The sequence below is a fragment of the Mya arenaria genome, chromosome 6, assembly GCF_026914265.1.
Source record: "Mya arenaria isolate MELC-2E11 chromosome 6, ASM2691426v1".
NCBI classification, from domain to species: Eukaryota; Metazoa; Mollusca; class Bivalvia; order Myida; family Myidae; genus Mya; species Mya arenaria.
In genome coordinates, this window is record NC_069127.1 from 48,543,127 (window position 1) to 48,570,272 (window position 27,146).

Consider the following 27,146-nt stretch of genomic DNA (forward strand, 5'->3'; position numbering starts at 1 on the left):
AAGCAGAAAAAAAGGCACCTATAAATAAAATTCGATTTTAAGGTATCGGATACACAAATGTGTGAAGAATGTGATTTTATTTTCGTCTTGTAGTAAATTCACATTTTACTGACCTTTCAAAGGCGGTACCTTACAATCCTTGATAAGCACCCCTTATTTTTATATAGTATATATGCACTGTGTTGTTTGTGGAGTTGTGTGCTGTTGTTCCATGTTTCTGGTTGGTGATTGTTTGATTTTGTGTTCTATGTCTTTGGCATTGACCCTGTGCCATTAAACGGGGTTTATGTTTAAACTGTCGACTTCTGTGCTTGTTTCTGTAGTTTTTCATATAAATATTGTAATTGCATGTCCAAATTCAGTTTATATACAAAGCAAATTTACAAACTGCAATAACGGCATGAATGATCAATTTCTGGGCATTTCGTTTACGTATTACTTAAATCACCAAGTAATACCCTCTCAAACTGTGCCAGCACAACACAAGACCACACTCTCGCGCAACATCGTGCCAACGAGAGTAACTAAGCATACGTTGATATATAAAAACAAAATTTAACATTATGGTTTATGTAATTATCAGAGAATCTACCTATTAAAAGGTTAGATAGCTGGAATGAAACTTTTGTTTAGATATTATTATGACAAACCTTGAAGTATTGTTAGGATTTCTCCTGGTCGTCGTAACTTCGCATGCGCACTTGGCACTTCCTTTTTCCGGTAAGCCGTACATGGCGGCATGCACATCAAGGATAACTCCAAGACTGTTGCTTGCACTGGAGCTTTGGCACATTTGAACCACTAAAATATTTTAATACAGCTAAAACTATCCTCCTTTACAATATAGGTCTTAAGTAGATCGTTGTGCTTAAATTCTTACTTGATGGCTTGGCTCATCTTGAATGAGTCGGCAGGACAGTCGGAGCACCTCGAACATTTCGTTCGAAAACAACCTCGAACGCAATCTCGTACGCAGTGATCTCCCCTGACAAGCAGAATATATATCTGCCACCATGAGCGAGTATAGCTTGAATCCAGCTATATAATATGTTTTTGATAGTTCAATAACATTTCAAGGTGAATGGATGTTAAAATACGAAAAAAAAAACAAGTTCAAATCTAAGATAATTTACAATCTTTATCTATGAATCACGTAATATTTATCTCCATGGTCGTGTGATTTGCATAGTTATCAACATTATCAACATTTCGCTCAGCACAGGAAACGTTCCATCAGAGTTTAAAGGATCTTATGTTCGACCTCTTTTGAAAAAATAAACACTGGATCAAAACATTTAAAAAAAAATATAGACCTGTTTCAAATCTATCATTTGTATCAAAGACACTAGAAAACGTAGTGAGTTCTCGCATTGATGAACACTTGACAGAAAATCAACTTCAAGAAAAACATCAATCAGCCTACATGTATCGTAAATTCCATTCGACAGAAACTGCACTTATCAAAGTCCAAAATGATATTCTCAAATCGCTTGACCATGGTAATGCAACCATCTTAGTAATGCTAGATCTATCGGCAGCTTTTGACACAATCGATCACAAAACTTTGTTACAAAGACTTAAAAATGTGTTCGAAATCGCTGAAAAACCACTGAAATGGATAACATCATACCTTCAAGATAGAAAACAGACAGTATACATTGATGGGGTGCTTTCAAACCCGGTCACACTGAATTTTAGTGTTCCACAGGGGTCCGTATTAGGACCGAAATTTTATACAATGTACACTAAACCCCTTGGTGCCATTTGCAAAGAGCATGGGCTGCAATACCATCTCTACGCCGATGACTCACAGCTGTATCTATCTTTCAAACCAATAGATGGCATTTCTAAGGAAGAAACATTACAACGCATTCAATCGTGCCTTCGAGACATAATATCATGGATGAATCTAAACATGCTCAAACTTTATGGAGGCTTTTCGTTGCCAAAAGTCCAGACGTGTATGTGTGTATTTTAGGTTTGTAATATTGATGATTTACCAATTTACATTTTGCAACCGCCAACTCATTGGTTGTATGTTTACATTTTACACTGCACATTTTCATTTTTCATTGTACCAATTGGAGTTTTATTCTCGTTGCATCTATTCAACTGACGATTCAGTCGTGTTTATAAAGTTGTGTTATGTTAAACACACGTCATTCTGTGAAAGTCACATGCCTAGTTTTACATTGCGGTGTGTAGAAGACAGATTTCAGTTCGTAGTTCTACAAAGTACATTGTATGGTGGTGACTTTTCATTCGCAGTTCAACATGTTTACGAGATGAATTTAATTTTATTTATAGATAGCTCCGCCTTAATCATGTCTTAACTCCGCCTTAACCATGTCTTAACTCCTCCTTACGTCTTTCGGAAATTTCCGCTATCACTCGGCTCTATTTAAACCAATTATGGATACTTTGGACCATGGACATTGCGAACGTTATTATGAACATTACGAATCATCTATATTATGACATTATGGACTGTGATTTGGAAACAGGATGGATTATAAATTATTTCATGTCGAATAAAATAATATATGATATTACAACATGTTTTTGTCTATATAATAGTAATTAATACGCACATATGACATGAAATGAGATGTATGCAAAATTATACTTGACTCAAACACAACAAAATGTTAGTCATTAGCATTAAATTATACTTCAAGAATGAATATTCCCATTGTCTTATTTTTCTTTTAAAGCTGCACTCTCACAGATTGACCGTGTTGACAACTATTTTTATTTTTTGTTTTGGAATTAGCCAATTTTTGCGTAAATGTCTGGATACCAGTGGTAAAAGACTGCTGACAAAAGATCAGATACAGTTTTTCAGTTTTACGTTCGCAAATTGATGTTTTATGGCTAAAAGGGATACTACAGTAACGTTTTAAGAAAAATGAAAAATGTCGGCAGTTTTCCAAACAATTTAGATCTGTTTTAGTGTGAGTAATCTTATTATTTGTATAGAAAGCATTGCTGCCAAAATCAGCCGAGTCTGGGACAAAAAACAGGTTGTCAAAACTGTCAATCTGTGAGAGTGCAGCTTTAAATTACTATAAACACTATTTTAAATTCTACCATTAGAGGACACTTTCTTGCCTTTTTGCAATGTTTAAGATTGCAAGTAATATTAGATAATTTAAAAATTACGAAGAAAAAAACTGAACTGTATGGAACTGTATGGATTACACTTAGATTACAACTTCATATAACTCGTACATTATACTGTAAAGAATATTATTTTATAGGTAATTACTAAAGTATTTTAATGATGAAGTCAATTTATTGCTAATAAACAATTATTACTTGCTGCTACCTTTTATACCCCACCCACACTCAACAGTCAGGGCTTTTTTTCACATTTAGGTGAAGCGGACCTACCCCTTTTGGAAGGGAAAAATCGCGCGTTTGTTTTTCTAATCTAAGACTCACGATATCTATTTTTTCATGTTCTTGAAATCCCCCACTTGATTGTTCACAGTGGCAGATCCCGTAATTCATAACCGGACACAAGTGGGTTGGAGGGCTGTTCTTCCATCCACATGGATATTTTGTTTCAATGATGTATTGAAATTACACGTTTACATCATACATGCTTATTAAGATAGTAAATGTATAACATCAGACAAAACTAGGTGGATATCATTATGATGTCCATCAATAGTTTCGTGGGTTTGCTGGAGCAGGTTTTGAACACTTCAGGGACTTGCGTTAGAGGGGCGTTACTTAGGGGCACAACTTTTTGGACATGATCCCTCGAGTGAGCATGACATTAATATGTTTAAAATGTGGGAAGTGGGGTTTAGGGGTACTCCCCCTAGAATATTTTAGTCTGATTTGGTGCATTATGACGTAATTAAGTATTTTTTTTCTGAGAAATATTGACAAAAAAAATAACCTTTAAGTTTACTTGCGGGCCAACTGGGGGGACACAGGCCCTACAGCTATCCCCCCCACACACACACACACTGAACGACCCGCCCATGGTCCACTTGTAAATAAAATAAATGAACAATTTTTGCTTGCTTGGGTATATAAGTAAGAAAACAACTGACAGTGGCAGTATAAATCTGGGTCTGTGAGCCCAGCTCAGATACACCCAACTGCAATTGACTAAATAATATGGCGATTTATAACCCATTTAGGAACATAGATCGTCAAAATAAAATAAAAGATGAAGTTAATTTTAGTTTTTATTGTGAAATAAAGAGAGAGTACTCGGACTTACAACCGGGAATTTACAGGAGGTATGCGAAGATGTTATCTCCCTTGCTTGATTCGACGGAAATAAACGAAAGAAAATCTGATTCGTTAGCTCCGCCCATTCACCTTCATTTCTTTCGGTGACATTTACCATATAAGGTATAGGCGAAATGGTCTATTCTTGTAATTCTGAACTTGTCAATTGACTTTTGTAAACCTGGACTTGTTGGACTGCAAATGTTCATTTTACGAATGCGAGTGTCGACTGTAGGATTGCAGTTTTACATATGCATGATTCGGCTTTCTAAATTACATCATCATATTGTTAAAGGCAAGTTATACAATCTCTGTTTTAGTGAGTTTATACAGGGTCGATCTGACAAATATACATTTTGACTACTATAATGACAAATGACAAATCAATACGGAAAAACTGACGAATTGAAACAACAAATAGCACGTCTACATTGACAAATGTAAGAGATATTTAGTACGATTGTGGGAATTCCACGTATGGACTTTTGGCAACGAATAGCCCCCCATAAAACTTAACACTGATAAAACAGAAGTCATCATGTTCTCATATCCTCATAACTCCAAACACATTGAAGATCTATCGGTAACCGTCGGTGACTCGAAAGTTAAACAGTCTGTTAATGTAAAAAAATTAGGTGCCATCTTTGATTCAAACATGAACATGGAAGATCACGTTAATTCAGTATGCAGATCATGTTATTTACATCTTAGACAAATAGGCAGAATTCAGAAATATCTGACAATTGATGCATCTAAACAACTTGTGACTTCATTGGTTATCTCGCGCCTAGATTACTGCAATGCACTACTGTATGGAGTTTCTCAAACATTAGTCAACAAACTGCAGATCGTTCAAAATACAGCTGCCCGCATCATCACCAGAACCTTGCAGTACGATCATATCACACCTGTTCTTAAAGAACTACATTGGCTTCCAGTGCAATACAGAATTCAGTTTAAAATTTTAACGCATACCTACAAAGCTCTAAACGGAAAATCACCAGAATATTTGGAAGAAATGCTATGTGTTAACAAACCACGAAGAATTCTGCGATCTCAAAACAAAGCACTTACTTTAGTGATACCAAAAAGTAAAACTGTAACCTACGGCGACCGACGTTTTGAATATGCAGCTCCGAAACTGTGGAACGACCTACCATCCGGTGTGAGAGACTCAAGTTCATTGTGTTCTTTCAAACGTGCACTTAAAACACACTATTTCAAACAGGCGTATGAGTAGCATTTTTACCAGAAATGATCTGTGACAGTGATTCACGAAGACTGTGTGACCATTATGTGATTTTAAACATAATTTTACAACCTGTTTTAATTCTACCATGATCTTTTAGTACAGTTACATATCCTATGTAAACTGTTTTAGACTATTGATACAATATATAAATGCAATTTAGATGTCAGGCGTAAATTATATTAATATCATTTTTAATTTTTTTTCAAAGTTTCGCTCTCTAGACTATTTTTTTATCGTATGATATTGATATTTATTGTTTTTAATTCAGACGACCAGTTAAATACCAGATTTCATTTTATTGTGTTTCAATTTTTTACTATGTTGTACATTTATTGTTCAAAAGCTGTCTAGTATTTAATGATATTGCTTGTAGTTAACTATCAGATTATATCGTTGTAAAGCGCCCTTGAACGTGTATATGAAAAGGGCGCTATATAAGTTTGGTAAATAATAATGATAATAATAGTCGGTGAATAATGTACTGTACGAGGGAAGAAACACTGCGTTGGGGGTGCTTCGGATGCAATATGGACGTATACAATGTAAGAATCATATTCATTTTACTACACTGCAAGTAGATCGCGTAGTAATTTCAATTAAACATTTAATTCTTAAGACTTAAGTCTCAGGATTCTTAATGATTTATGCAATAACACACTTCACTGGCAATCAATTTGAGCAAAGCAAAAATGCACGTTGGCACACAACAATTAATTAATAGTAATTGAATTAGTATTTTAGCACTACTTTTACTAATGTACCGGTGTAACATTAAAGTTTGACCCCGTTGAAAAGTGACCCCATGGGTTACGCATTAGATATGTTAAAAATAGAAGATTGACAACTGGTCTCTTTGAAACCGCTTGATTTCTACAGCGTTTCTAACGCTCTGCAGACCTATCTTTATATCGAAGGTAGTGTACTGACTCCGTTGCAGAGTTGCCTAACACGCTGAAAATACTATTGGACTTACAGTCGTGAGGTCGGTAGGTCGTTGGTTCAGAACCCCGCTCTGCCATTATTTTTTTTTGCTTTTTGCATTTTTATTTTCATAATATATATGTCAAACAGCATGAGGATAAAACATTGACCATAAAGGATCATTCTCCAGGCATGCTTGAATTTAGGACCAAATCGTTTACGAGTACTTTACAATTACTTCTTCACAATTCATCACAAAAATATTATCCAACGCTTTTACCACTCGGCCATGGAGGTTTGTAATAGATCTGAGTAATGCCTTCGATATAAAGACAGGTTTGCATGACTTTACTAACGCTTGAACAACCAGGTTGTTTCAAAGACACTTTTTGACCATAAAAATATATCCACATAGTTTGAAGAAGTCAAATTGTCAGTTTTCAAAATTAAACATATCTAATGAGATGCATCAGTTTATTTTGGAATATGAAACAAAAATATTAAAAAGTGCAATTTCGCAATATGTGAACGTATACCATTTATTTCGTTAATGAGTAGTTAATGCTGACATATTAAAAATGAAAGTTTCATGGCTCTTGATCTTATGATGTTCATGCCCCCCCCCCACACACACTCTCAAATCTAAATCTTTCGACATGAAAGGTTCCCTTGGACGCATTAGAGACCATACATCCGCGGTTAAACACCAACATTGTTCTCTCGTTTATTAATAATTGAGAAAGAGACAATTTCGGTTGTCAATATTTCAGGATAAGTTTGACCCCCCGGCATTGTAGTCTGGTCCGCGCATGCTTAATGTTGTATAAGGTTGTTGTTGTCATAGCTTTTATCGAATTGCTTGAAATTTAAGAACGCCTCTATGCGTACATATACTTTTTTCCAGCTGTTAAAAAATGACCCCATTTGTGATTAAAATTGAACGACTGATCACTTTTCAATGAATTTGGATCAAAACTTAATGTTGAATTGTTGGCAGGGTGAATTCTCAACGTTGAAAAATGACCCCGAGTCAATTCTCAACGTTGAAAAAATGATCCATGGGTTCACTTTTCAACGGGTTCAAAATCTAATGTTACACCGGCATACATCCGGGGCTCGTCGTATGGCGGAGATGGCCGAGGTGTTCCGATTGTCGTCTGGATTTTTGATCGGAAAAGAGAACGACCAATAACCGACCAAAACGAAATAGTCGCGTGTTTTATTGACTATCGAATACAAACAGTCGTTTTAAACTCATTTTAACTTTGTTTGAAGAAAAACTAAAAGATAGGTAGACAATAAACCTTTGGCGTGACTTAAATAAGTACTGCAGTATATACCATTGTACGTTACCTGGAAAATTGAAAGACTTGGTGCCCTCTGTGCATGTAGTTTCTATCAGCTGTGCAGGGACTGAAACGAAACACAAATGGGGGTATGCAAGGTTTTGTTTTATTTATTCATACCATAATGCAAGTAATAATTAAATGGCATGAATTAATATCTTTATAATTAAGAATGGCCGAGTGTTCTAAGCGAACGAGCCCCTCATAATCATCAATATCTTAATTCAGGTCATCCAACTGGCTTAGAATACAACATCATTGGCTGATACATTGTCAACGCAAAATCTGACGTAGGGAATGTGTATCGGATGAGTGACAGTAGACGGACCTTTAAACATCCGCGAAAAGATTGAATTCTTAATGATCATGCTTAGTACTTAATGATTGCATATCAGCAATTTTATTGACTGTAAATGCAGGTTAGAGTTAATTAGGTAATTTCTTCGTGAATACGTAACCTAAGGGAGGGGAGGGCAGCTGTAAAATTATGCCGTGCGCATGTCAACACGCCCTGTCAGTCACGGCATTACCAACGCCAAGACAACGCTACGTCATTAAAATCAGCGTTGATACTAAAATTGCGCCTTTGCACATACAAACAGTAGGCGTGGTTATATGCGCATGCGCAGTTATAGCAATTTAATTATTATAACACTAAGCAACAAGTAACGTTTCTTCACAAATAAGAAAAAACCTAGCGTCCCTGATCGGCTGAAAATGTGGGGCATACACTAAGGAATGATAGACTTTTTAAAAAGTTTCATTTGCTATTTTATAAATGTTGACATATTTCAAATATCGTCAAAATGTCTATTTAGAACGTGAATTTCATGAATCACAGTATTAAGAAAATGGTAATTCGTCATCGTCGTCGCCGTCGTCGTAGTGATAGTGGCAGTGGCAATAACAGTAGTAGTAGAAGTGGTGGTGGTGGTGGCGGCGGCGGTGGTGGTGGTGGTTTTGGTGGTGGTGGTGGTAGTAGTAGTAGAAGTAGTAGTAGTAATAGTAGCAGCAGCAGCAGCAGCAGCAGCAGCAGCAGTAGCAGTAGCAGTAGCAGTAGCAGTAGCAGCAGCAGCAGCAGCAGCAGCAGTAGCAGTATTTGTAGTAGTAAAATAACAGAGTTCGTAATTTGAGAATTGTGTGGTTAAATGTTTCTGTGTAAAAGATGTTAATGCCATACATAATGGAATATTAAGACTAAAGTCTATAATTATACATTATAGCATTGGTACATATTTCACTTCTCTAAACATTTCATTGAAATAATCATATCTGTTTTTTTTTCTAAATTGACGAAAACTGGCAACCTTTAAAAACGCAGATTAAATATTTAAATGCTTAAGTCAGCCTTGTAATACATAACTATTCCTTTTATTGTATTGAATGGACCATTGAATTCTACGGCTGAAAATGACATTTGATATGCTTAAGAATTGAAATAAATAAGGTGTTTGTGGCAATAGGATCGGCTAAGGATTGATTTGCAATTCTTACAAATGAGGAATATGAGATTATTTGCCCTGAAGTGCGGTATTGCGTTATTGGATTTAACCAAATACCAGAATGCATGAAAACATTGTGTTTATCATGAACTATTGTTTTCACTTAAAGAAATGGAATGCGCTTTAATATAACTCAAGGACGTACGTAGCTAGAGATGTCTAGCATATACTCGCAACCAATTTGTAGGGGGTCCGGGGGCATTTGAACAAAGATGAAACATTCCGGCCCCTTTTCAACCATTACGTATTGTACTGAACTGTAACATTTGCTTTACATGTTACTACTATGGGACCATTGTGTCTTACCAGGGTAAGGGTTGGGTTTTTACATCAAATTTCGCAATTAAAATGTTTTTTGTTTTTTTTCAGATGTTTTTATAGTAGTACACGCTCGAGTATTTGCGTAACGCTAGGTACGCCGCTGCAATTTGAGTGACGATTTACGTGCTCATTCCGTTTTTAATCAATATGGTTTCAACATATACCAACATTATAACTATCTATGCCATAAAGCCTAGCAATCTCATATAGCTTTTTTCTTATACATTAGATATGGCATTTTTTTCAAAGTCTCAAGATACAATTATTATAAATACCGTTGGTGCACCGACTGTTGACCTCCCGGTAGCCCGAGGGACACACGCACTCCATGGTGACGTCATCGATGGCGTACGTATCGATGCACACGCACTTGTTGCTTCCATAGTCACACTTCGTGTTCTGTCCGGTACAGGGCGTGACTGAGCCAATCATGCAGTCTCCGTTCACGTGTCCGTCTGTGTGTTTGTATACAAACAAGATTAGTTTTGGGTCATACGATAGAGAAAAGTGAAAATCAATCTTTGATGATTAACAACCACTATATAATGTATGTCTTAGAAAATTTAGCATTACATTAAAATATATGGAGCGTGACTACAGAGTGATGAATGATTTGATTTGTTTTTTACATTTCTGCATGAGGAAATAAATATATTTCACTGCCGACATATTTCCTAATTTCAGGCCGTTTATTTTAAGTAAAAAATACTCATCAAAATTCGACATTGTTTTGACGTCATTGTTGTAAATTTGAAACATTTCGAGCGGGTATTGCCGAACGTGCTTGCTTTTCCGACTTGCTTTTCCGACCATTATATTCAATTTATTAAGCATTCGGAAATACCCGCAACCACTCTAAGGCACTGGAAGTTGAATGTATACATTTGTCATCTGAAGTATTCTACGAATATTTGAAAGAACTGTTGAAGATGTACTTGTTTTATTTAAATATATGAGCATAAATATTTCACATTTAAAAAGTAAACAGCGATTCCGTTAAAAATGACGATGCTAACATTTAGTTCTGAACCCCTTTTTATGATAAGCTACGTCTAAAGGATTAATTCTTATTAAATGAAATATGGCACAGACCTTCCAAGCACCCGCCAAAAATGTCCGCGGCCACGTGATCTTGGGTACACTGACAGGACCCCTTGTCACACCCGGCGGCGGGATCCATGCAGTCCGCTGTAGCATTGCATGGACCGAAATTGTGCCCGACTGCAGGGTTACATAAGTATGATCAATGTGCTATATTGCTATCATTAGTGCATGTATGCCAACATAAGTACATGTATGCCATTATAAGTGCATGTATGTCATTATAAGTACATGTATGTCATAGTAAGTACATGTATGCCATATAAGTACATGTATGCCATTATACGTACATGTATGCCATATAAGTACATGTATGCCATTATAAGTACATGTATGCCATTATAAGTGCATGTATGTCATAGTAAGTACATGTATGCCATTATAAGTGCATGTATGTCATAGTAAGTACATGTATGCTATCATAACTTCATAAGTGCATGCCTTTAATCATAAGTGCATGTATGCCATTATAAGAACATGTATGTCATCATAAACGATGTATGCCATATAAGTACATGTATGCCATCATAAGTACATGTATGCCATCATAAGTGCATGTATGCCATCATTAGTGTATGTTTGTCACCATAAGTGCATGTATATCATCATAAGTACATGTATGCCATCATAAGTACATGTATGCCATCATAAGTGCATGTATGCCATATAAGTACATGTATGCCATCATACGTACATGTATGCCATATAAGTACATGTATGCCATCATTAGTGTATGTTTGTCACCATAAATGCATGTATATCATCATAAGTGCATGTTTGTCACCATAAATGCATGTATATCATCATAAGTGCATTTTGTCGCCATAAATGCATGTATATCATCATAAGTGCATGTATGTCACCATAAGTTCATGTATGTCATCATAAGTGCATGAATGTAATTATAAGTACATGTACGATGTCATCATAAGTGAATGTTTGCCATCATAATTAAATGTTTGCCATCATAAGTGCATGTGGTGAGCAACATTTATGCAGGTGCAACATTTACCAGTACAAACTCTGGTCTAAACTAAGCCTACTAAAGAGGAATTTTAATTATGCTCTTTTTGAATTCAAACGCTGTCACCAAATGCAAGTATGGGTATCAACACATGGCTACCGGTCCTAATGCAAATCTGGATGACTAAGTAATCAGAACGTTGCATACAGGTGTATATGTGTACTACGTTTTCCTTGTATGTTCTATTAACGATTGTATGATTAAAAAGAACTACTACGCTCCAAATGCGTTCGAACTTGACGTAAATTGCCGAGTACTCACACGGGAGGCAGTAGTAGTCAATGATCATGTAGTTGCTAAGGGACGGGAAGAGTTTCGGCGGCTCACAGGTGATGGGCGCCCAGACCGCCTGATTTTCGCAGGAGGACTTTCCGTAACACTCGTGGAAACTCGTGATACTTAGACCTAGAAGAAAACATTGTCATTGTAAGGTAATGGCGTGGTGGTCATGGCAGGTAACACAAAGCTTCTCCATTCACCATACATATATCAGGGCGTGGTGGTCATGGCAGGTAACACAAAGCTTCTCCATGCACTATACATATATCAGGGCGTGGTGGTCATGGCAGGTAACACAAAGCTCCTCCATGCACCATACATATATCAGGGCGTGGTGGTCATGGCAGGTAACACAAAGCTCCTCCATGCACCATACATATATCAGGGCGTGGTGGTCATGGCAGGTAACACAAAGCTTCTCCATGCACCATACATATATCAGGGCGTGGTGGTCATGGCAGGTAACACAAAGCTTCTCCATGCACCATACATATATCAGGGCGTGATGGTCATGGCAGGTAACACAAAGCTTCTCCATGCACCATACATATATCAGGGCGTGGTGGTCATGGCAGGTAACACAAAGCTTCTCCATGCACCATACATATATCAGGGCGCGATGGTCATGACAGGTAACACAAAGCTTCTCCATGCACCATACATATATCAGGGCGCGATGGTCATGGCAGGTAACACAAAGCTTCTCCATGCACCATACATATATCAGGGCGTGATGGCCATGACAGGTAACACCAAGCTCCTCCATGCACCATACATATATCAGGGCGTGATGGTCATGACAGGTAACACCAAGCTCCTCCATGCACCATACATGTATCAGGGCGTGATGGTCATGACAGGTAACACAAAGCTCCTCCATGCACCATACATATATCAGGGCGTGATGGTCATGACAGGTAACACAAAGCTCCTCCATGCACCATACATATATCAGGGCGTGATGGTCATGACAGGTAACACAAAGCTCCTCCATGCACCATACATATATCAGGGCGTGATGGTCATGACAGGTAACACAAAGCTCCTCCATGCACCATACATATATCAGGGCTTGATGGTAATGACAGGTAACACCAAAATCCTTCATGCACCATACATGTATCAGGGCGTGATGGTAATGACAGGTAACACCAAGCTTCTCCATGCACCATACATGTATCAGGGCGTGATGGTCATGACAGGTAACACCAAGCTTCTCCATGCACCATACATGTATCAGGGCGTGATGGTCATGACAGGTAACACCAAACACCTCCATGCACCATACATATATCAGGGCGTGGTGGTCATGGCAGGTAACACCAAACTCCTCCATGCACCATACATATATCAGGGCGTGATGGTCATGGCAGGTAACACCAAACTTCTCCATGCACCATACATGTATCAGGGCGTGATGGTAATGACAGGTAACACCAAACTCCTCCATGCACCATACATGTATCAGGGCGTGATGGTCATGACAGGTAACACAAAGCTCCTCCATGCACCATACATATATCAGGGCGTGATGGTACTGCTTTCTCTACAGGAAACTTGGCTATCAGTTTCTCAAACCAAAGCATAAAACTTATATAAACCCTAAAATGTTGTTTGATCCTATCTGATAGTAATGGTTTAAATAAGGAAAACATGTTATACCTTATAGCTATGAAGACCGTTACCCTAAAAACAGGAATTCATCACATTATTTATTAAATCCATGTACGAATTGGCACTGATGTTTTACTTTACGCCTAAGAATTGATAACGTTCGAAACTTCAAAACGGTGACCGGAACTCATTATCGAAAATAGTCACAACGTCGTTAACGAGTGTATGTCGCCTAAGGTACAGACCTTCGTACTTGTTGATGCAGTCTGTGGTAACATTCACTGTACAACACTCGGCATAGTCGGTTGGTGGAGAACCGCAATCTGGAAAAGACAAGTGAAATGGACGATACATAACTCAATCATGTCTTTAACTTTCAGTAAGCAATATACACCAAGGGTATATCTGTACACACTATCCATCTAGGCTATTTCTGTATGCACTATCCATCTCGGCTATTTTTGTATGCACTATCCATCTAGGCTATTTCTCTATGCACTATCCATCTAGGTTATTTCTCTATGCACTACCCATCTAGGTTATTTCTCTATGCACTACCCATCTAGGTTATTTCTCTATGCACTACCCATCTAGGCTATTTCTGTATGCACTATCCATCTAGGCTATTTCTGTATGCACTATCCATCTAGGCTATTTCTGTATGCACTATCCATCTAGGCTATTACTGTATGCACTATCCATCTAGGCTATTTCTGTATGCACTATCCATCTAGGCTATTTCTATATGCACTATCCATCTAGGCTATTACTGTATGCACTATCCATCTAGGCTATTTCTGTATGTACTATCCATCTAGGCTAATACTGTTTGTACTATCCATCTAGGCTATTTCTGTATGTACTATCCATCTAGACTAATACTGTATGCACTATCCATCTAGGCTATTTCTGTATGCACTATCCATCTAGGCTATTTCTTTATGCACTATCCATCTAGGCTAATACTGTATGCACTATCCATCTAGGGTATTTCTATATGCACTATCCATCTAGGCTATTTCTGTATGCACTATCCATCTAGGCTATTTCTGTATGCACTATCCATCTAGGCTATTTCTGTATGCACTATCCATCTAGGCTATTACTGTATGTACTATCCATCTAGGCTATTTCTGTTTGCACTATCCATCTAGGCTATTTCTGTATGCACTATCCATCTAGGCTATTACTGTATGCACTATCCATCTAGGCTATTTCTGTATGCACTATCCATCTCGGCGATTTCTGTATGCACTATCCATCTAGGGTATTTCTGTATGCACTATCCATCTAGGCTATTACTGTATGCACTACCCATCTAGGTTATTTCTCTATGCACTAACCATCTAGGCTATTTCTGTATGCACTATCCATCTAGGCTATTTCTGTATGCACTATCCATCTCGGCTATTTCTGTATGCACTACCCATCTAGGCTATTACTGTATGCACTACTCATCTAGGCTATTTCTCTATGCACTACCCATCTAGGTTATTTCTGTATGCACTATCCATCTAGGTTATTTCTGTATGTACTATCCATCTAGGCTATTTCTCTATGCACTACCCATCTAGGTTATTTCTGTATGCACTATCCATCTAGGTTATTTCTGTATGTACTATCCATCTAGGCTATTTCTGTATGCACTATCCATCTAGGCTATTACTGTATGCACTATCCATCTAGGCTATTTCTGTATGTACTATCCATTTAGGCTAATACTGTTTGTACTATCCATCAGGCTAGGGTATTACTGTTTGCAATATCCATCTAGGCTATTTCTGTATGCACTATCCATCTAGGCTATTTCTGTATGCACTATCCATTTAGGCTATTTCTGTGTGCACTTTCCATCTAGGCTATTACTGTATGCACTATCCATCTAGGCATTTTATGTATGCACTATCCATCTAGGCTATTACTATATACACTATCCATCTATGCTTGCTCTTTATTCACTATCCATCTAGGCCATTAATCTATGCACTTTCCTACTAGGCTATTTATTTATGCATCTTCCATCAACAGTGTTTGTATACCACGTGATAATTTACGACATATATGCTACGTCGGAAGGCAATATTTTTCTTAAAATAAAGACTTAAAATAAAGATAACTTTTCCTTACTTCACCATTTTAAATGAAACAAAGGCCAGTCAATGCCGCTTAAATAGCCCCACCTTTGTTTTATAACCGGAGTTTGATAAGGTGATTAGTTTCATCAAACACTTCGACAAACCTGTTTCCAAAACAATGTTTTGACAGTGCTCCGTCAGACGGCCGTATCGTGAAAAGGTTTGTCGAAATGTTATAAGAAACTAAACTCTCAATAAAAATTTGGTTAAAGACCGAAGGCGGGGCTCCGTAAGCTGCATAGACTGCGCTATGTTTCATTTAAAATGAAAAGTAATCATTGTTTTAAGTCTTCAATCGAAGCAAAATATTGCCTTCCGACGTAGCATTTATGACGCAATTTACCACATGGTATACACACACTGATCAAGTGTGTTTCTTTATTTGATGAAAAGTTCCAAACATTTCTTTAGGATATTTACCACTAGACACACATGTAATTGATTATTCCAGACATTTTATTTCGTCAGTCACGTTCAAAAGACTTACATTCAAGCTACAGTACGTAGCTTAATCGCAGGTTTACAGTAGTATGTTTTATTGCTCGTACATTAAATGTTCACAAACAGTATAAGCAATGTATTTGGTATATGGATGCGTCCCATTCCTGTAGTCAGATAGCATTGAACAACGCTTAAATGGAAAATCACGGAAACGGCGGGCCTTTGTTTTAAATTGATTATAAGTTCGCCACATTAATTAAGCAATATCATGGAAGTTCTTACTGGATTGTTACTGTTTGGCCGCTGTTTGGCCGCCACATTAATTGAGCAATATCATGGAAGATCCTACTGGTTTGTAACTGTTTGGCCGCCATATTTATTGAGCAATATCATGGAAGATCTTACTGGTTTGTAACTGTTTGGCCGCCACATTAATTGAGCAATATCATGGAAGATCTTACTGGTTTGTAACTGTTTGGCCGCCACATTAATTAAGCAATATCATGGAAGATCTTACTGGTTTGTAACTGTTTGGCCACCACATTAATTGAGCAATATCATGGAAGATCTTACTGGTTTGTAACTGTTTGGCCGCCACATTTATTGAGCAATATCATGGAAGTTCTTACTGGTTTGTAACTGTTTGGCCGCCACATTTATTGAGCAATATCATGGAAGATCTTACTGGTTTGTAACTGTTTGGCCGCCACATTAATTAAGCAATATCATGGAAGATCTTACTGGTTTGTAACTGTTTGGCCGCCACATTTATTGAGCAATATCATGGAAGATCCTACTGGTTTGTAACTGTTTGGCCGCCACATTAATTAAGCAATATCATGGAAGATCTTACTGGTTTGTAACTGTTTGGCCGCCACATTTATTGAGCAATATCATGGAAGATCTTACTGGTTTGTAACTGTTTGGCCGCCACATTAATTAAGCAATATCATGGAAGATCTTACTGGTTTGTAACTGTTTGGCCGCCACATTTATTGAGCAATATCATGGAAGATCCTACTGGTTTGTAACTGTTTGGCCGCCACATTTATTGAGCAATATCATGGAAGATCTTACTGGTTTGTAACTGTTTGGCCGCCACATTAATTAAGCAATATCATGGAAGTTCTTACTGGATTGTTACTGTTTGGCCGCCACATTAATTTAGCAATATCATGGAAGTTCTTACTGGTTTGTAACTGTTTGGCCGCCACATTAATTTAGCAATATCATGGAAAATCTTACTGGTTTGTAACTGTTTGGCCGCCACACTGATGTCCACGATGTAGATCCCTCCAGTCTCACAAGACAGGGAGATCCTGCCGCCGTAACAACTCGTCACCCTCTGTAGGACATCGTTACCTGAAATGAGATTGAAAGAGGCAGGATCAAAATCACGGGAGATAAAACAGACGCACGACTGACACTGGCCTCACTCGGCGTTACGGAAATGTGTATTTTTAGTATAAAATATGGTGGAAATGCTTGTATGTACACTACAAAATAAAACCATTCCAGGGAAATCATTACCCCGGACCACACTTGTGGGTCGGGCTTAGACATATTTTATCTAGCTACGCCCCTAGTCGAATTTACGCAGCTTTTAGATAAGGATATTTTCTGTACTTTGGACGCAGACTTTTGAGTTTATTTCTCGTCGTGTCATCTATATGAGCAATTCTTGTGCAATTGTGTCATCTGTTGAATCAATCAGTGCGTAAATGAATTATTAACCTCATCGCCACTTCCTTTATATAAAGTACAGACCTGCAATGCAGCTGTCATCTATAAGCCGATGGCCGACCCGACACTGGCAGATACCGCTATAAGAGCACTCCGCGTTCGGGTCCGAGCAGGGGACGCTGGCCTGCAGCAAACATTCTCCGCCCGTCGACCCGTCTGAAACAGATTTAAAAAAAAACACATTTGCAATCTGCAAATATTGATAAACTTTTGTTAATAAAAATATATTGTTTATCTATTTTCAAAGAGTTGCGATATTCTACTTTAAAGTATCACTCAAGAATTGTGTTCACTTCATTTGTCGGCAGCCGGACAACTTGACCTCGATGGTGGGCGCATGATCCGTCGGCACAACAGTTGTTGTCGATACATGCCAGGTTTCTACATCTAATTTCGAAGTATAAATAGTGTATGACAACTTACCGAGGACGCATTTCCCGCCGACATAGGAGTAATCGTCTTCACATCCACAAACCTGGTCCTGGCACTCCGGTCGCGCGTACCGACAGTCCGTCACGTCATCACATGGGGAACCGACCACTCCAGCTGGGAAAGCAGAACATATATGAAATGAATGTGGGATGGAATTCGCAGTCATTGTCATATTGCATTGGGCGCATTGCCACCGCCTCAATCCCTACCCCAGGCGGGCCTAACATTAGTTTAAACATATTTTATTCAGTTCGTATATACAAAAATAACAGTACAGCAATAGTATGATGAAATGGATCGGAAAACAAGCAATGTAATTGCTTATATTAATTCCTTTCCATGTAGCAGTGTACAGTAACGAAATGCATAGAAAAGTCAGTGTATGATGTGAAGTGAACAGTTTGACGAAATATATTAGTTTAATAACTGTTCAAACTATTATTTACATTTAATTTGAATGTTTTGGAATAATAAGATAACTATTAAAAAGACAAACAAACAAAAAGAAAAAAAAACGCAAAAATATTCTGTCACACACACTGTCCCGATGAAAAGCGATCGATACACCAATGGGGTCGACTGTTAGGCATCAAAACGCTTTGATGCTGTAATGAATCTCTGGACTTTTAAAAACAAGCTTGAATTAGCATCAAGGGTAAGGCGATCATTACCGAAAAGAAGATTTTCTACAGTAGCAGCACAAGGTAAATCATGGATAAAACGGTTACGCATTAATTGATATCTAGGACACTGAGTGAGATAATGTGACACAGTTTCAACGGCGCCACAAGCACAAAGGGGAGAAGGAATAATATTTCTTCTGTGAAGGTCATAATTTAATGAGCTACATCCTAATCGCAGACGAGCATGATTAACTTGGTGTTGTCTGTTTCCTACATTATACAGGAGTTGTGATTTCTTTGGTTTCGTGTTAAATTGTGATTTAAACTCGCTGAGAGTAGGTGCATGTCTGATATCTTCAGGAAGTGAGTTCCACTGGCGAATAGTCAGGGGTAGAAATGAAGTAGCATAGGCTTGAGTTTTACAAGGGATGACTGGAACTTCTGAGCGATTTCGTAGGGCATATGGCTGAGCTCTCGGCTGAGGAATTAGATTTGTAAGATACTCTGGAGAAAGACCATTTTTCATTTTAAAGAACAGAATGAGGCGATGTTTGCGTCTCCTTTCCGCAAGTGTATCCCAGTTAACGTCAGCTATAAGCCGCTCAATACTACAAAGTTTGGTAGCACCGGTTACAATTCTAGCCGCCTCGTGTTGGACAGCTTCGATATCATTTTTTAATTCATTACTACAATTGTCCCAGACAACATCGGCATACTCGAGTAAAGGTCTAATAAAAGTGACATACATTTTGTCCAAGGCTGCACGGGAAATTACAAACTTTAACGTCCTAAGAATACCAATTCTCTGCCATGCCTTGTTGACGTTTGAAGATATGTGGGATTGCCATTTGCCATCTGAAGAGAAGGTTACCCCAAGATGTTTATGAGTGCTGATTTGAGATATGGGTACATTGTCGAGATAAAGTGGGGGTTGATTTTGTTGTTGACGTTTACGAGAAAAGAGAACAGATTCTGTCTTGGATGGATTAAAAGTTACTAGCCATTTCTTCGACCAAGATGATATTTGAGATAGATCATGGTTAAGGTCGGCTGCAGAAGATACGGGATCTTCGACAATAATGTAAAGACTGGTGTCATCTGCGAATAAGCGTATGTTTGCCTTAATGTCATTGACAATGTCATTAATGAAAATAAGGAAGAGCAATGGTCCAAGGATAGATCCTTGAGGAACACCAGCGTTGATAGTGAGGATTCCTGAAGCAGAGTTGGATAGGACTACCCGTTGTTTGCGGTCAGAAAGATAAGAGGAAAACCAATGGAGAAGTGAACCACTTATACCAATGGATGACAGCTTATGAATAAGGCCATGATGCCAGACTCGGTCGAACGCCTTTGAAACGTCACAAAAGACCTAAAGGGCCTAACATTGATACAGGTGTATGCTTAGTAACGTAAATGTACTAATCATGAACGTATGAACAACAGTCCTTACTTGTTCTGCACACGTAGTCCAGCACCATATAGGAGCTGAATGTAGGGTATACATGTACTGCCGTATCACACGCCATCACGTCCCAGATAACCTGTTTTTCGCACTTCACTGCGCCCGTACAGTCGGACAGATAGGCCATGAGTGAGAACCCAGTGTAGGGCCTCACACAGTCTGTAGACGTGTTGTAGGTGCAGCATGTCTCCGACAGGGTGGGGAAAGACTGGTGGTCCACAGATGGACAACCTGAAAATGGAAAGTGCCAAACATTGCGTGCGTCGAATGTCCGATGTAAAGCTTCACAGAAGTATGTGTGTATGTTGACAAGAAAGCATGACTGGTGGCCCACAGAGGTGAACAGATAACGCGTGTTCCATAATTTCCCTATGCGTGTAATGTGTATGTGTTCCAAGTTTTAAATGCCGGTTAGAGTAAGATATATGCGACAGAAATTCGTCAAGATGAGTCTTACTAGGTCTCGTGTGAAATTATATATGGTTTACAGACACATGCGGTCTAAGATCTGAAATGATACATATTGTCAACGAAGGAACAAATCCCTTAAATTGAAATTAATTAATATGTATTTTTTCCATTGAAAAATATCTGTTTTTATGTTACATACCGACTGATGCTGGTTTTGTTCCAACAAGAATATCGTTTATGTATATACGCCCCGTGCTGCACGATGCAACCAGACTATTGACGCTGTCACCGGAAGCATCACCATAGCAACCTATTGCCTGGTAACTCACATCGTCAGCTGAAAATAATATAACGAGCATAAATAGTTTCTATACAAAACAATAGATGATGTTTATACCAGAACCTAAGAATAATATTTGCCCTCTACATAAATTAATTAATTATTTGAGGTACCGCACATCAACATAAAACCGTTCTAATCGGTTCAAACATATGGTGCATCCGAGACTATGTCCGAGACTGCAACGGAACCGGTTATGACCAGCTGTTGTCTTCACAATGATATTTATTCTAGACATAAGCCCGCGAGTGTCTCAAGGAAATCGTATCAATCCAGTGCACCCCCCCCCCACCCCCAACCAAAAAACCCCAACAAAAACACAAAACAATAAAGAATAAAAATATCCACACTGGTGTTGAATGTCGAGTGAGACCAAATCAAATAATACATGTGTATATCAAGGTGTACATCAAACTGACTTTTCGGCAACGTCTTTTTGACAAAGACAGTGCCAATTACGCAACCAATACGGAACAAGGTGGTTATGGCCATCTGGTTCATATTTGTTGGAACTATATTCGTGATTTCATGAAATAACCCAGATTCATTTTTGCGAGGAGTGGGGATTTTGTTTTGCATAGTATTAGAACATATAATTTTCTTCAAGTATTATAGTGAATATTGTTATATTGATATATTTTACTGCTTGGATGCTTGTGTACTTTAAATATACGCCCACAAATTAAACGAGGTGTCGTTCAGACAACAAAGAGAAATCTGAGTTAATCGTTGTAATATATGAATAATTTATAAAATAAAAACATACTAACACATCATGTTCTTCAATTTGTTTTGTTAAATTCGTTGTCGAATGTAATAAAAACACATAACAAGTATTACTTAATACATAGGGGGTTGGCTTAATTTCTACAATGGAGACAATGAATAAGAAAACAAGAGCTGTCACAGTATGTGACGAATGCCCCCAAATGTGACCTATGGACAAGGTCAGTACATGAAAAGTTAAAGACCAAACACTGACCTTTGTTGTATGCATGTGGATCTTGCATACGACACACAATCTTTATATGCCAAACACATGTGCCAAGTTTTTGTTGTAAATCTGTCATAAACATGACAAAATTACAGCCCGGTTATGACATCTATGTGCATATGTGCAGCATTTCATAATAATATAAAGCAAGGAATGCTTATGAACAAATGGAAGAATTATAAAAACACTGAAATGACTTACTAACAGAGTATCATATACACACAAATGTAGATCTGAAAAGTCACCACATGAAACTAGATGTACTTAGTAAAACCATAGAGGTGGTTTTTAGTGCACCACATGTCGCCTTAATGTGCCAAAAACCTTTACCATGGGATTGAAAATCCTGTATGTTTGACAACAATACATTTGGTCTTGCAAATGTGACATTGCCTTAACGTGTCAAATACATATGGCAAGTTATTTTAAATTGCCTCTGAACATACCACCCATACTTGACAACCTACACTCGTATGTCCTTATATTTAGCATTCCATTGTGAATAAACACTAATTATAACCTTGACCTTAGAGATAGGGAAACGGGTCTTACACGCGACACGTCGTCTTGGTATGTCGAACACATGTGGAAAGTCATTTTAAAATCTGTCCATACAAGAGAAAGTAACAGCCCGGTCACGACAACCTATACTCTATGTCCTTATATATGCAGCATTCCATTATGTATATCACTAAGTGTGACTTGACCTTAGAGGTAGGGACACAGATCTTGCACGCGACGCGTCGTCTTGGTATGTCAAACACATGTGGCAAGTTATTTTAAAATCTGTCCATACAAGGGAAAGTTACAGCCCGGACACGACAACCTATACTCTATGTCCTTATATGCGGCATTCCATTGTGAATAAACACCTAAGTGTGACCTTGGACTTAGAGGGAGGGACCTGGGTCTTGCACGCGACACGTCGTCTTGGTATGCCGAACACATGTGGAAAGTCATTTTAAAATCTGTTCATACAAGAGAAAGTAACAGCCCGGTCACGACAACATATACTCTATGTCCTTATATATGCAGCATTCCATTATGTATAACACTAAGTGTGACCTTGACCTTAGAGGTAGGGACACGGATCATGCACGCGACACGTCGTCTTGGTATGTGGAACACATGTGGCAAGTTATTTTAAAATCTGTCCATACAAGAGAAAGTAACAGCCCGGACACGAAAACCTATACTCTGTGTCCTTACATGCAGCATTCCATTGTGAATAAACGCCGAAGTGTGACCTTGACCTTAGAGGTTGGGACACGGGTCTTGTTCGCGACACGTCGTCTTGGTGTGTCAAACACATGTGGCAAGTTATTATAAAATATGTCCATACAAGAGAAAGTAACAGCCCGGACACGACAACCTATACTCTGTGTCCTTACATGCAGCATTCCATTGTGAATAAACACCGAAGTGTGACCTTGACCTTAGAGGTTGGGACACGGGTCTTGCACACCACACGTCGTCTTGGTATGTCGAACACATGTAGCAAGTTATTTTAAAATGTGTGTCCATACAAGAGAAAGTTATAGCCCGGACACGAGTTATTGAGCTGGACACACGGACGGACGGACAGACGGACGGATGGTGCGATTTTAATATGCCCACCTTCGGGGGAACAAAAAACCATCACCATTACTAATCACGATAAATTACAATAATTATACAAATACATAAAGAATCATTTTAATTCTAATGTCTTATTTATTGTCACCTTTTTTAATGCGTTTTCGTTTTGTTTACACTGAACTACATGCATGAGTACAATGTCTCTTAACAAAACTTTGAATGTCAACTATTGTATTAAATATAATGCTTCGATCAGCCCAATCATTGATATTCAATGAATTGGTTTGGCGTTATGTGATACAGGGGGGAATGTTTTAAAAAGACATTGAAAGTGTCCTTCAGGTCGTAAATGTTCCAAAGCAGAAAAAATGCACAAACGTTAACTTTTATAAATATATATTAATAACAGATCATATCCACTCTCACTTTTTCAAATGATCGTTGTCACTAGACAAAAATAGGCACTGTAGGCCGACACCATGCACATCTTTTATAGTCTTAAATATGCCTGTAAATTCTCCAACGGGCTTGAATGAGGGGAGCATGTTCCCTGCCCCCTAGCATGCCGGGTCAGCAATCTCCCTAAGGCTTGGGAGAGGGGAGCAAGTTCCCTGTCCCCCCAGCAGGCCAAAACAGCAATCTCATATGGTCTAGCTACGCCCCTAGTTGTAATCCGTTACTTTTCTCTTCATTAACGTTTTAACAAAACAGTACTACAAAATGAAATTAAATTACATCAATAAAGAGATATTTTCTCCTTTTTTACACGAATCGTTATGGAATGACTCCATAAATAATATTGTTAAATCTCGGAAAATATGTATTTAAATATGACCCATACACCTAATCGAAGAACTTAAAGCATTAAATATCTTTGAATATTTTGTAAAAGTATTATACCAATGTTGAGTCCAGAAATTGAGATGTAGCATTGCATGTGATTTTTTCTAGGCGTCGCAATAGATTTAGCTGAAGGTCTACCAAGTAAACAATGTTTAACTCTTTTCTTGTTATCAAGCCTTTCGGTGGCGCTATAAAGCGCTCATAAAAAATGCATTACTACACAGTGTCCCGCTTTATATTTCTTGACAAGGGTAGTGGAATACGGCCGGTAGTGGAATACGGCCCCGAGACAAACGTCGATACTTGTCGGGTATCGATTACCTGTTCTTAAACAGACTGACAATCAACATTCATGCTGAGGTCGATTTATTGCGAACAGGGCGCTCGACGAAGGTTTGAGAGTTTTTAAAGAGTGTCCGCTTCCCATTGGCTGTAGAATGATTCTACAAAATCGTATACCCACCCCGTGGAATTGAAACATAAATTTAGAAGCCTAAATGGGGAAATTACCACTCATTTAACGATTTATAAAGACAAAGAGATCAGTTTAGCCCCAAATAACTGGCTGTGTTACACTGATGAATGACATCGTAAGCGTTACAGTACCGATAGAAGAAAGACGGGTGAGTCCCGGCTAAATGGGGGCCGACCACGCAAAATTGCAAATGATAAACATTTTTTTTCTCTCATTTTTGTTTTACAACGCTTTTCTTTTGAGCTACCGCGCAACAACAAACTACCCGACCACGAATGGTTCCTGAATGCTATAGAAACCAATTTAGCAAACATAATATATTGTAAAGTAAGAACACCACAGTACAATGCATAATGCTTTCTTTTCAATTCTCTTTGTATATGTAAAGTCCTTACGGTTCAAGTCAACATCTCACGAAAATACTTAAGCTGAACCTTAACTCATTTCCCACATACCGTATAAGCATGGCTTGGTTCAGAATTATAAATGCTTTACTCTTTCTATAAGAGCATTCTATTGTATATTATTTTAATAGGCATCATTGCGCTATACTCTTGTGCAAACGAATGCTATACTAGAAAGAGTACTTGAAATCATATTTTTTTTGCTCTGGAAGCATCTGTCCTTTGAATATTGACCGAAGTTTTTTGACAACATAAGATATTTGCGATAAAAAGGTAGGTTTTAATGATTTTATGCTCATACGCGGTAAATTGCGTTGACATAGCGATAAAAAAATGACTGAAGTATGAATATGATACAGGAGTGTGATGATTTAAAAAAACATTGAAGGCGCTTATTTATCTGGACAATTTGTAGTAACCTTTTTATGTTGTTTTTTTTTTCTTTTCCTCACTACCTCCCACTTTAAAAAAACAACAATTATAAGACTTATATTTGTTTATTTGTACACAGTCAATCAATCAATCAATCAATCAATCAATCAATCAATCAATCAATCAATCAATCAATCAATCAATCAATCAATCAATCAATCAATCAATCAATCAATCAATCAATCAATCAATCAATCAATCAATCAATCAATCAATCAATCAATCAATCAACCAATCAATCAATCAACCAACAACCAATCAACCAACAATCAATCAATCATTTATTAAATCAATCATTTATTTAATCAATCATTTATTCAATCAATCAATCAATTAATCAACCAATGAACTAAATTCAAATAAGTTAAACATAATGATGCATTGAATTTAAAACAAAATGTTTTGCATCAAGCTATTTTGTGCCCCTTTAAAAGCAGTACACGCACTTAACATGTGTATTATTAAAAATATCCTGTATAAGCTGAATTTAACCTATTACACTATTCTCACCATAGCTTCCCAGTATCATGAACGCCAGGAGGTCCACAACTATACGGGTAATCACCATTTTCCTCAATCAATCTTCATCAACGTCCAGTATATAATTTGACGAATTCCGTTAATGTATCCTCCTTATAAATGTAAAAGAATAGAACAACCTCACTGAAATATTTAAACAATTAGGCCCAACAGCAATGCTTATTATTCCAATCCTTCTCTGGACACACCCACAACACTAAACTCCAATGTTAATCCTTTAATCCAAGACTAATACGCTCTCCTCAACTATTGGGCCACAACTGTCTCGTAATTTCGGCCTAAGATCGGGTCATTCATTCATTACTTCTATGACTGTATATGACTATAGTAAAAAAACAGGTTTTCCGATAACCCATTTCTGTAACGTGTAAAAATATCCAATCGACCGTAACAGTGCCACTTAAGACCATAAAAGACCTATAGAATTCAATTCCAAAATAAATGTAATACGATATTTTGTCACAAACTCAATGTGCCTAAGCTTGAATGGATTGGTATGTTATTCTTATTCAAAGGTAAATGAGAACTATACAATTCTCGTTTGGAACTTGTTTATTTAGCCCTCGCGGTATCATGTGCAATATTCGTTCAATCCTACATACCATGTTTATCTTAACTGGAAGACGAATAAACGATCTGTATCATAAATTACATTGGTTGTGTTATGCTGCTCCTCCTC

At 37.8% G+C, this 27,146-nt stretch overlaps 1 protein-coding gene across 1 annotated transcript in view; it reads right to left on the reverse strand.

The window, feature by feature from the left end:
• LOC128239242 (mucin-22-like) overlaps positions 1-26,719 on the reverse strand; it is a 33,892-nt gene extending 7,173 nt beyond the window's left edge. Inside the window, exons 1-12 of the mRNA XM_052955789.1 lie at positions 26,438-26,719; positions 21,061-21,198; positions 20,439-20,681; positions 18,354-18,476; positions 17,955-18,086; positions 17,433-17,549; positions 13,857-13,934; positions 11,980-12,123; positions 10,686-10,814; positions 9,869-10,048; positions 7,778-7,837; positions 651-801 (exon numbers count right to left, since the gene is read on the reverse strand). Coding sequence (XP_052811749.1) covers positions 651-801; positions 7,778-7,837; positions 9,869-10,048; positions 10,686-10,814; positions 11,980-12,123; positions 13,857-13,934; positions 17,433-17,549; positions 17,955-18,086; positions 18,354-18,476; positions 20,439-20,681; positions 21,061-21,198; positions 26,438-26,495 — 1,553 coding nt within the window. The 5' untranslated portion in view covers positions 26,496-26,719. The remainder of the gene's footprint in view (positions 1-650; positions 802-7,777; positions 7,838-9,868; positions 10,049-10,685; positions 10,815-11,979; positions 12,124-13,856; positions 13,935-17,432; positions 17,550-17,954; positions 18,087-18,353; positions 18,477-20,438; positions 20,682-21,060; positions 21,199-26,437) is intronic.
• Between the last annotated feature and the right edge of the window lie 427 nt (positions 26,720-27,146).